Below are 11435 nucleotides of genomic sequence, written 5' to 3' on the forward strand. Positions count from 1 at the left end.
ACTCATCGGGGGCTCCGGGTCACATGCGCCAGCCCGGCTCTGTAGGCGCCGCCCCCTGCCCGCCCCCCGCCCGCGCTGGGAGCCGCAGCCGCCGCCACTCCAGCTCTCTCTGCTCCGCCACCGTCACCACCGCCACCGCCACCGGCTGAGTCTGCAGTCCTCGAGGTGAGGCCCGCATCGGGCCGCATCCCCCTTACTCGCTCCTTGCCGCGTTCACTCCCCTCTGTCCTGGGCTTGGCGCGCCCGGCGGGTGACGCTGCAGACCTGCTTGTCACCTGCTTTCCCCAGCATCCTCCATCCCGGGCCTTTCCGGACAGCTCGCGGCTTTCTGGCTCTTACCTCCTCCCGGTTTAGGTACCAGTTCTGCACCCGCTTCTCTAATTGCACGGTTCCACCCTCGCCTGCCCCTCTCCCCACGCCGGTCTTCGCCTAGGGTCCTGCTGATTTGTTTCTTAAGTTCGATGTCTCGGCCCGTGGCGCGTGTTTGCCTGGCACGTCCTTTTTGCTTTGCATTTGGGGAGATACCTTCTCTCACCCTTCCTTGGCTGCCTCAGACTTGCTCTAGACTCGTTTTTCTGTCCCTCCTTCTCTTCGCCTCTCTCCTTTGACATTTCCTTTTCTCCGATGCATGGGGGAGGGATGAGAGGAGTGGGGAATCTGTCTGGGGGTAGGGAAGACGATGGGTTCAGCCTGGACTACCTCACGATTCCCCACTGCAGCCCCTAGGGTCTGGAGGCCTGACCCCAGGATGCTGTCCCCAGCCAGACTCCTCTTGAAAAGAGGAGGAACTCATATTTGGGAGAGAGGTGACGACCCCGGAGAGTGTTTTATAGACCCTGTGTATGGGGGCTGTCAAGTTGGGGCTCCGCTTGCCCAGACAACCCCTCTTCTTCCCGTTCCAAGATCCAAGGAAAAAATACCAGCCTGGCAGCCATCCCGCCTGGGGAAGTCTAGGGGAACCCTACTGGTCGGTGAAGCTGCTGAGGGGTGAAGGAATAGCTGCCGTGCCCCTCCCCTCTTCACTGCCGGGGTTCTCCCAGCTTGTCATGAGATGTACCCCGCTCCTGCTGCAGCAAGCTCCCCTTCCTCACTGCATTGACCTTTCCCTATCTCCACGGGGGGAGGAAGAACCCCTTCCTTCCACAGAGGCCCACTGCAGTTTGCTCCTCCCCACCCCCCGCCACTGCAGTAACCTCTTTCCCAGCCCTCCCAGCCTCTGGCCCCTCCCACTGGCCTCAGGCTCCACCCTTCTAAGCCTGTTATCTTTCTCCCATCTCTTCCACCCAAGGAGATCCCAACCATCATCATGTCTATAGAGAAAATCTGGGCCCGAGAGATCTTGGACTCCCGTGGGAATCCCACCGTGGAGGTGGATCTCTATACTGCCAAAGGTGATGGGCGGGGCATGGGCTTTCCACAGCCCCTACTTCCCCTGTGCTGGGTCTGGCAGATTTCTGAGGTTTTCCTTCGTACTCAGGGACCAGGGGGTGCTAGGCCAGGTTCCTAAGGCTGAATTGTGGAGGCTGATCTTCCTCGACTTGTAGAGCCGGGCTAGATGGGTCTGTGTTCTAGTTCAGAGTGGGAGCGGCCCTGCCTCTGTCTGTGTGCCTGTGCCAGCGCAGGAGCACGCATGCTCTGCCTAGCATAGCGCTGTTTCTGCGGCCTCCCACATGTGCCTGTGAGGCCTCAGATGGGCGGGTGAGAAGGCCCTGCTTGTGCAGTTGGCACGGTGTGTGTAAGGAACAGTCTAGGGGGAAGTCTGGATGTAGCAGGTAGGAGCTTAGCCTGGAAGGTCCAAAGAGTTCTTGGCCCAGAGTGTCCTCCCTCTTTGCTCATCGTATGTCTTCTTCCAGGTCTTTTCCGGGCTGCAGTCCCCAGTGGGGCCTCCACTGGCATCTATGAGGCCCTGGAGCTAAGAGATGGGGACAAACAGCGTTATTTAGGCAAAGGTGATGATGGCCCGCTCCTAGCGTGCCCCAGTCCCCTAGATGACTTCCCCCTCCTCTCCTCCCCACCCCCTCCTGGACTGACCAGCCCTTCTTCCTCTTTCTAGGTGTCCTGAAGGCAGTGGATCACATCAACACCACCATTGCACCAGCCCTCATCAGCTCAGTGAGCCCCGCTCTTTCCTGGGGGTGGCTGCTAGACCAGAATCCTAGAAGAAATCTTGGGCCCAGGGAGGGACAAGGGGGGTGCAAAAAGAGCCCATGCTTTAGGAATTGTGGTTACAGAGGGAGGGGTAGGGAAAACGCCGCTTTCTGCCATGGCAGGAACTCAAGGTCCCTAAAGCTGGCAGAGCAGGCTGCTGTCACAGGGATATGGTGGGACCCTGCTCACTCAGAAGACTGTGTGTGAAGGAGGGGACCCTCTGTCTGAGGGCCCAGCTTCCATCTTGGCTCTGGATAATGAGGACTCTGCCCACAGGGTCTCTCCGTGGTGGAGCAAGAGAAACTGGACAACCTGATGCTGGAGTTGGATGGGACTGAGAACAAATGTAAGCAGAGGTTGGGCTGGGAGGAGAAGGAAAGCACAGAGACCGGAAGGGGCTGTGCTGGGGGCACAGTGGGTGTCAGGGGACCTCCTCCTCCCTTGCCCAAAGCCACTGCAGAGGGAGGGAACGACGTTAGACAGAGAGACAGAAAGCTAGGAGTTGGCATGAGGTCATCCGGGGGATGTTTAGGAAGAGGTGAGGCTTTCCCTTTCTTGTCACCCCCTCCCCCAACCCCACTATTTGTCGTAGAAAACGAATAAGTTGCTGCTGGAGGTTGGGGGGTATGGTGGGATCTCATTAACTAGCTTTTCCTGGGAGTCTAGGAGGGGCAGGGGCTATAAGAGGGAGGGGCATTTTTTTGCTCAGTGTCTTCCTCTCTATTATGCCAGCCAAGTTTGGGGCCAATGCCATCCTGGGTGTGTCTCTGGCCGTGTGTAAGGCTGGGGCAGCCGAGAGGGACTTACCCCTCTATCGTCACATTGCTCAACTGGCTGGGAACTCAGACCTCATCCTGCCTGTGCCGGTGAGCCTAGTCTCTTCCAGAGGAGGAGTGCGTGCTGGTGAGGGATGAGGGGAAGAAGGGGAAGGGGCAGCTAGAGAGAAAGGGTGGGGATGTGAAACCTGAGCCTGGCATGTGGGGGACCTGGAGATCCTATCCCAGGGGCAGGAGGGGAAGGCTCTCTGACTCCTCTGTGACTCTTTGACTCCCTGACCATCTGTGGCTCCCCAGGCCTTTAATGTGATCAATGGCGGCTCTCATGCTGGGAACAAGTTGGCCATGCAGGAGTTCATGATCCTCCCAGTGGGTGCTGAGAGCTTCCGGGATGCCATGCGTCTTGGGGCAGAGGTGTACCACACACTCAAGGGGGTCATCAAGGACAAGTATGGCAAGGACGCCACTAATGTAGGAGACGAAGGTGGCTTTGCCCCCAATATCCTGGAGAACAGCGAAGGTGAGGCCTGGAGCCCTTACTCTGAGTCTCACACTGGGAAAGGTGGCACACGTGGGTCCTGAGGGTACTGGTGGCAGGTCCTTGAACTTCTGAAAATCTCAAGAGGTACCAGACCTTAGGGTGGGCTCCAGGGGGCCTTCTGATGTCACACATAGACCTCGGATATCAGTCTTTTACCTGACCAGCCTAAACTGTGAGACTATTGGGACGTGATCTGGGTAAGGTTCATTTCATCCTATACTGCAACAGACTTAGAGGACATATACCGTGCTCTAGGGAGGTAATTCCACGTCAAACCCGTCCCCTTCCCAGACTCTCGGGAGGTATTCAAGTCCATGTTCTGTGCTACAGAGGGGACTGTAAAGATCATGGTTACAAGTGAAGGTACTGGGGAGGGGTATGGCTCAGGGGTAGAGCGCCTGCTCAGGCTGAGGCCACCACACCACACACAAATGTCCACACATGCAAATGCATGCAGATCGGTATACAATGTACACAGACTCTGCTCTGGAATCAGATTCCTTGCCTTCATTTGAACATTGAAGAGTTATTGGCTGAAATCCCCAACACTTGGGAGGCTGAGGCCTAAGGGTTGCTATGAACTTGAAGCTAGCCTGGGCTACATAAAACCATGTCCAAAAAGAAAGAAAAGAGAATAATGATGATGATGATGATAATAAAAAGATGCAGAAGTGGTCTTTTAAGAACCAAGCATTGGCCGGGCGGTGGTGGCACATGCCTTTAATCCCAGGACTCGGGAGGAAGAGGCAGGTGGATCTCTGTGAGTTCGAGGCCAGCCTGGTCTACAAGAGCTAGCTCTAGGACAGGCTCCAAAGCTATAGAGAAACCTTGTCTCAAAACAAACAAACAAACAAACAAAAAGAACCAAACATTTACCAGGTGACGGTGGCACATGCCTTTAATCCCAGCACTTGGGAGGCAGAGGCAGGAGGATCTCTGTGAGTTCTAGGACAGCCAGGACTGTTTCACAAAAGAAAAAAAAATTCCAATTATTTGCCGGGGGTGAGGTGGAGAGGGTGTGAGATTGGTACATGACTTTAATTCCAGCACTTGGGAGGCAGAAGCAGGCAGATCTCTGAGTTCTTGACCAGTCTGGTCTATAGAGCAAGGTCCAGATCAATCAGGGCTACACAGAGAAACTCTGCCTTGAAAAACCAGAAAATGGAAAAAAACAAAACAAAACAAACAAGCAAACATTTGATCAGGGCATGGAGGTGCACACCCTTAATTTCAGGTAGAGGCAGGTACATCTCTGAGTTTAAGGCCAGCCTGGTTTGCCCAGAGAATTCCAGGCTAGCTAGGGTTACATGGTGAGAGCCAGTCTCAAAACAAAAAAGTAAAAATCCAAGTTCTACAAATATCATTGAGGACTAAATGAGATAATATATGTAAAAGGCTACTATGATGTGGCACCAAACAAAGCTGCTATTAGGAGCTGGAGAGGTGGCTCAGTGGTTTAAGGATACTTGCTGCTGAGGACTCAGGTTTGGTTCTCAGCACTCACGTAATTCCAAGGGATCTAACACTCTCTTCTGGCATCTGTGGGCACCAACATGGGCATGGAGCAGATACATGCATGCAAGCAAAATACACACACACACACACTCTGCTAGCCAGGCTGGTAGTGCAGACCTAGCATCTCAACTACTTAGAAGCTGAGGAAGGAGAATTGGAAGTTCAAGGTATACCTAAGCTACAGACTGGGTTCAAGGCCAGCCTGGGCAACTTAGTGTGACACTTTCTCAAAATGAAAAAGAAAAGGAGGTAGGAATGTGGCTCAGGGGTAGACAACTTGCCTCAAATGAATGAGGCCTTGGGTTCAAGATGCAGCATCAGGAAGAGGTGTGGGTGAAGGGTGTGGAGAGGGGGACCAGCACTACTAGTAACAGATTAATACTCTTCTATTTCCCTGGCTAGCCTCTCTCTAGCCACACCTCCCCTTCCACTCTTCATTCCTTTCTCCTCCCTCTTTCCTTCCGACCCATTTCTCCTGCCCGTAACTTCACTGTGCTTGTCTCTAGCCTTGGAGCTGGTGAAGGAAGCCATTGACAAGGCCGGCTACACGGAAAAGATCGTGATTGGCATGGACGTCGCTGCCTCTGAGTTTTACCGTGATGGCAAATATGACTTGGATTTCAAATCTCCCGCTGATCCTTCCCGATACATCAGTGGGGACCAGCTGGGGGCACTCTACCAGGACTTTGTTCGGAACTATCCTGGTGAGAGCGAGGGATGTGGGGGATAGGAAGGGGGGAGAGGCAGAAAGAGGTAGGGACCCTGTAGGGCAACTGTGAACCTTACAAGGTACATTCTGGTGCCAGGTAATGTCCTAAGGAACCCGAGAAGCAGGGAGAAGGGAAGGAGGTTTGAGTGTCCTGTAGCTGTAACGGGTCTCCTCCATCTGGTTCAGAACCTGGGCTCTCAGAGCTACTAAGTCCTAGCGGGGGCTCCGGAAGGAGCAGGGATGGGGAGACATGGATGGATGTAAGAGGAAAGTGGCAGGCCTTAGCGTCTTTGATGAAGGTAGATACTGAAGTTGGCGTTGCTGCCTGAAAAGGCTTACTGGGTTACAGAGTCCCCAGATCTACCAAAGGCTTCTGCCCCACTCCAGGGAGGCTGCTGGCCTCCATCTTCCTGAGGGAGGGCAAGGTAAAATAGATACCAATTGAGGAGAGCGTTAGAGTGGGAATGAGGGTGGACTCCCTGGCAATACCAATAGAACTCAGAGAGGGTATGAGAAGGACAGCTCCCTGGGCCCCCGACAAGATGGGCGGGGGGGGACAAGGATGAGGAGGCTTTGTCAGGGGGCAAATCAAAGGAGGGTGTCCCTCCAGAGCTCAAGAAGCATTAATGGCCCCTCTCTGCTCTCTCGACAGTGGTCTCCATCGAAGACCCATTTGACCAGGATGATTGGGCAGCTTGGTCCAAGTTCACAGCCAACGTCGGCATCCAGATAGTGGGTGATGACCTGACAGTGACCAACCCAAAGCGCATCGAGCGGGCGGTGGAGGAAAAGGCCTGCAACTGCTTGCTGCTCAAGGTCAATCAGATCGGCTCGGTCACAGAAGCCATCCAAGCGTGAGTGGTTTGCGGCCTTCTCTGGCCTGGCCCTTGTTCCTTCTGGATCCCTCTTTCCAAAGCCTCCTAGTCCTAGCCCGGTTCTGCCCTGGAGTGTCGATGAAAGCTGGGTACCCTTTGCAATTCTCTCACTCCTCTTCTCTCTGCACTGCGCGACCCGCCCCCGCGGCCTTTCCGCTTAGTCATTTTCCTCCAGCTGTTTCTGGACACGGGGCAAGCCTGGGGCTGGGAGGGAATGCCTGCGCCTCGGGACAGCAGGTCAGTGCTGGTGTGCATTGCAGGTGCAAGCTGGCCCAGGAGAACGGCTGGGGGGTTATGGTGAGTCATCGCTCCGGAGAAACAGAGGACACGTTCATTGCTGACCTGGTGGTGGGACTGTGCACAGGCCAGGTGAGTGGAGCCAGTTTGCGGTAGTAGGAGAGATCTTCGTAGGGTTGGTGGGTGCTAGGCCCAGGTGGTCCTGCCGGAAGACTGACAGTCAGAGGAGTTTGAAGCTAGAAGTGTTGCCAGGCATTGGCATCACACACCTTTTGTCCCAGTACTTGGGAGGCAGGTGAATCTCTGTGAGTTCGAGGCCAGCCTGGTCTATATAATGAGTTCCAGGAGAGCCAGGGCTATACAGAGAGACCTTGTCTTAACAAACAAGAGAAAAAGGGGGTAGTTTTGAGCTGGTGAGATGGCTCAGCAGGTGAAGGTGCCTGGTGCCAAACCTGACTGACCTCGAGTGTGAATCCTGGGACCCACATGTTGGGAGGAGAGCACCTCCTACCAGCTGTCCTCTGACTTCCACGTGCACACCATGGCATGAGCGGACTCACAGACATGTACACAGACACAGAATCAATAAAGTATTGATTTTTACAATTAATTAATCCAACCGCAGAGGAGAAGTTTCAGGTCTGCTGGTTTAGCTCAGTTGCAGAGTACTTGCCTTGCATGTGCAAGGTCCTGGGTTCCAGCACTCAGGAAGCAGAGGCAGGAGGATCTCTATAAGTTCAAGACCAGCCTGGTCTACATAGCGAGCTGCAGGACAGTCAAGGCTACATAGTTAAACCCTGTCTCAAAACAAATAAACTAGCTGGGCAATGGTGGCATATATATATCTTTAATCCCAGCCCTTGGGAGGCAGAGGCAGGTATTTCTCTGTGAGTTTGAGGCCAGCCTGGTCTACAGAGTGAGTTCCAGGACAGCCAGGGCTACACAGAGAAACCCTGTCTTAAACAAACAAATGACCTGGACTTGGTGGCACATGCCTATAGTCCCAACACGTGAGAAGTAGAGGCAGGAGAAGCAGGAATATAAGGCAAGCCTGGCACTCTATGAAACTGTCTCAAAGTAAAAAATGGCGGGAGGGGGAGTAGGGTCATCTAACCAGGGGAAGGGAATCTTTAAGCTGTATATCCTCTGGATGTTTCAGATCAAGACCGGTGCCCCATGCAGATCTGAACGTCTGGCGAAGTACAACCAGCTCATGAGGTGAGGAGGGTCCCTGAAAAACAAGAACCCCAGATCTGGGACTAAACGCCCCACTAGGCCATCATCCCATCTCTAGCATCCAGGACCTGGAGAGTAGCTGAGGCCAGGAAAAGACTTTCACTTAGTGGGGCTAGGGCGGGTCTGATTGACAGATCACTATGGCTATAAGCCAGGGAATGTTCACCCTGGGGCAGTCCTCAGAGAAGGAGCCTGGAGGGACCCAGAGAGGAAAGCAGCTTCCTCCCAGTCCCCTGACTGCCACTTTCTGGATCATCTCTCAGAATTGAAGAGGAGCTGGGGGGTGAAGCTCGCTTTGCAGGACATAATTTCCGAAATCCCAGTGTGCTGTGAACCTTCGCCTGCCTCAAGACTGGAACCTCCATCTCACCCTCCTGGAGCCTCCTTGCTGTCCTCACCTGCCATGGTTCACCCTGATACTTTGCGCCCAGAGTCACCCAGAACACCTCAACTCACCTGCTCTGGCTGTTCTTGGCTTCCCCAGTCCCCTGCTGCTGCTGTTCCTCCTCTTCTCTGGGCCCCAGTTTTTGGGATTCCATCCTTCCCACTTGCCTGTCTATTCTCTCTTCTCTTAAAAAAAAAAAAAAAACTGGAAATGAGAATGAAGATTAGAATGGGGTCCACAGAAGAGCCATCAGCGTCTGACAGGAGCTTCAGGATCGGTGTGCTGAGGTGTTTAGGATGGGACCGTGTGGCATGTGTGCCTCGCTGCCATTTTCATGTTGTGTATCAGCCATGAACTATGTATAGACTTGGTGTTTGGGGAGTGCTGGATGCGTGATCATGTTTGGCAAGGCCTTTGTGTGTGTGTGCGTGTGAGTTCACACTTATTTATTTATTTATTTATTTATTTTATTTATTTATTGTTCAGCTTGTCAGCCAGCTAGCTCCCCATAACTATAGTCTGAAATTGACGTGACTTGACAGGAATTCGGCATCTGTATTTTCATGTGGTTGCATCCCAAGATGACCCAGGATGGGAGGTTTTGTTAGCATGGGAAGGTAACAGAAAAGGGCCTTAGCAATTGTTTCATTTGGTGTACTACCTGAAGCCTGGTACTTCACAGAATGCCACTGTGTGCCCTGGGGGCTTTCCCCCCACGGCTCTCTCCCCAGCCTTTTGTTCCCTAGTCTTTCCCCAGCTGCACAAGAGCACTGCCTCACTCCCCCACGCCATGTCCCACAGTTGCCACTGTCTCTGTGGCTCTGAAATGAGCACCACCATTAAAGTCTGAATCACAGTGCACCACCCCGTGTCCGGGGAGTTTTACTCTCTGTTCCATATGAGAGGAGGGAAGACAAAGGACTGGATATTGGTGAAATGCGACAGCAGAGCTGGGGAGGGCACAAAAAGAAGAAAGCCACTGAACATACGACCAAGTCTGTGGCATCTCTGACTAGGTGGGAATCCATGTTGATTTTTGCCTTGCTTGTTTGTTTGTTTGTTTTGAGACAGGGTTTCTGTGTAGCCATGACTGTCCTGGAACTTGCTTTGTAGGTCAGGCTAGCCTCAAACTCAGAGATCTGATTTTACCTCTTCTTCTCCTTCTTCTTCTTCTTCTCCTTCTCCTTCTCCTTCTCCTTCTCCTTCTTCTTCTTCTTCTTCTTCTTCTTCTTCTTCTTCTTCCTCTTCCTCTTCTTCTTCCTCATCCTCCTACTCCCTTTTTCCTTTCTCTCATGAACTAAGGATTCTTCACCTTTGGTCCAGGGGTCCCTCAAGGGTTAGTGTGTATCTGGGGTGAGGAGTAAGGTATTTCTGTTTCTCAAAGTCTTAGACCAGAGTCGGGATGAGTGATAGACTAGCAACTAAAGCATTCCTGTACGAGCCTCCTCAACAGCATTTTGGATGGCTTTGAAGACAGGACTTCAAGGCAACCAATTTCTTTGGACTGCGGAATAAAGGAAGAAGGGGAGGGAAGAATGGTATCAGGTATGAAAGTGGGCCTGAGGAATCTGAGTTCTTCAGTAAACTGGACACAATGCCTGAAGGGCTCAACAGCCTCCCCTATGAGGAGGACATTAGTGTGTAGCTAGAGGCCCTCTAACCTTTCAGCTCCAGTGGGACTGTGGTGTTGAACCACTCAGCCTAGGGACCACCCTGGGGGTCAAACTCTTACAAGATGACTGCTTCGGGTGCCAGGGCTCACGCTTACAAGCAGGATCTGCCCATGGGTAGCTGTGGCCACTAGGGGGAGCCCAAGTCCTGCAGGACGTCATACTAGACTTCAAGGTGCGGTTGGGGTGGGAAGAATTTCAAGGTTGCACCCTCCGCCCGTCTCTCACTCAACCTCTAGGGTTAACACTTCTTTGGTGAATGGGCGGGAGCCACATCTCTTTTTGCTCTTCTTCCTGTATCCCTCAGCTATTTTCCGTTCAAAGAACTTCTTGCCTTCTCTCCTTCCCTGTACCTCTTAATTTCTATGTAACCATCTCATCTTTCCCCTCTCTCCTAGCACCCAGTCATGTCTCCCATGGGGCTCACTACACTTTTCTCTGAGATTGGTTTCTCAGAAGCTCCCAGACTGACCAGGGCTATTGTAGCTGCAGCCACCTTTCCTAACCCTGTCTTTTCTTTCCTCTATCCTGGCTAGGTGTCTCTCTGACAGCGCTCCCACCCCCTCCAGGTACTGGGTTGGATTGGGTTACAGCTAGCTCTGCTTGGGCCTCCAAGGCCCCTCTCTACTTTCCTTTTGTGCCGTTGCCTGGAGACCAGAGGATTGTGGGGGGCTGGGGCCAGAGAAGGAGCTGGGGTGAAGGATGGGGGTGGGGTATATGTGTGATGCTCCAGCAGCCAAGCTATGAGCCTGGCTTTGGGTACCAGAGGAACTAGAAGGGGTAGCGCTGGCTTCTTTTCTTCGTCTCATCCCCTGTCCTTATCTAGGCCTAAATTTTTTCTTTTAGGCTTAGATAAGTTACCATCCTGGCATTTGCCTTAGTAGTTAAACAAGGAGAAAAGCTCAGTCTAGAAAAGATTTGGAAAGGGCCTGGGCCAGGCCCAGTGGGAAACTAAAGGAAAGAGAGGAAATGCAATGGGGAGAGGGAAGAGGGAGGAGGAGTCTCGGAGCAAAATTAGTTGGTGGAGGGAAGGAGCAGAGGCTTTCCTGGCGGACCGAGGAAAAGAAGCCAGGGCCACAGGAGGCCAGGGAGCTGACCTGGTCTCTGGGAGGCCCTGGAAGGGGACAAGAAGATGGGCATGGGGGTAAAGTGAGTCCCTGCAGAGGCAGGGATTTCAGGGTGGTGCGATGGTGGGAGGATTCTCGCTCGGTTTCCCTAGTGCTTTGGAATCTGTTGAGAGCTTTGGGGTAAGTTCAAGAACTTGGCTGAATCTGGCTTAAGGAATGGTGACACAGGACTTAGTGAGCTGATACAAGGCCAGCCTTCCTCCTTCCTTCCCGAAG

General features: G+C 53.1%; 1 protein-coding gene across 3 annotated transcripts; it reads left to right on the forward strand.

Moving 5' to 3' along the window:
• The first annotated feature begins 45 nt into the window (after positions 1 to 45).
• Positions 46 to 9283, forward strand: Eno2 (enolase 2). 3 transcript variants are annotated; one of them, XM_048444222.3, is made up of 12 exons: positions 46 to 165; positions 1289 to 1391; positions 1854 to 1949; positions 2054 to 2112; positions 2425 to 2494; positions 2881 to 3014; positions 3222 to 3444; positions 5487 to 5684; positions 6342 to 6543; positions 6825 to 6933; positions 7961 to 8019; positions 8301 to 9283. In XM_048444222.3, exons 2-12 carry the CDS (start codon positions 1307 to 1309, stop codon positions 8368 to 8370), a joined length of 1305 nt encoding a protein of 434 aa, XP_048300179.2. In that variant the 5' UTR covers positions 46 to 165; positions 1289 to 1306; the 3' UTR covers positions 8371 to 9283. The 3 variants fall into 3 exon arrangements, with proteins under 3 accessions (XP_048300179.2, XP_085543223.2, XP_048300180.2); XM_048444223.3 differs by lacking the exon at positions 46 to 165 and adding an exon at positions 200 to 354; XM_085687097.2 differs by lacking the exon at positions 1289 to 1391 and having other exon boundaries at positions 104 to 165.
• The last annotated feature ends 2152 nt before the right edge of the window (positions 9284 to 11435 follow it).

The sequence above is a fragment of the Myodes glareolus genome, chromosome 3 (assembly GCF_982192425.1).
Source record: "Myodes glareolus chromosome 3, mMyoGla1.1, whole genome shotgun sequence".
NCBI lineage: Eukaryota > Metazoa > Chordata > Mammalia > Rodentia > Cricetidae > Myodes > Myodes glareolus.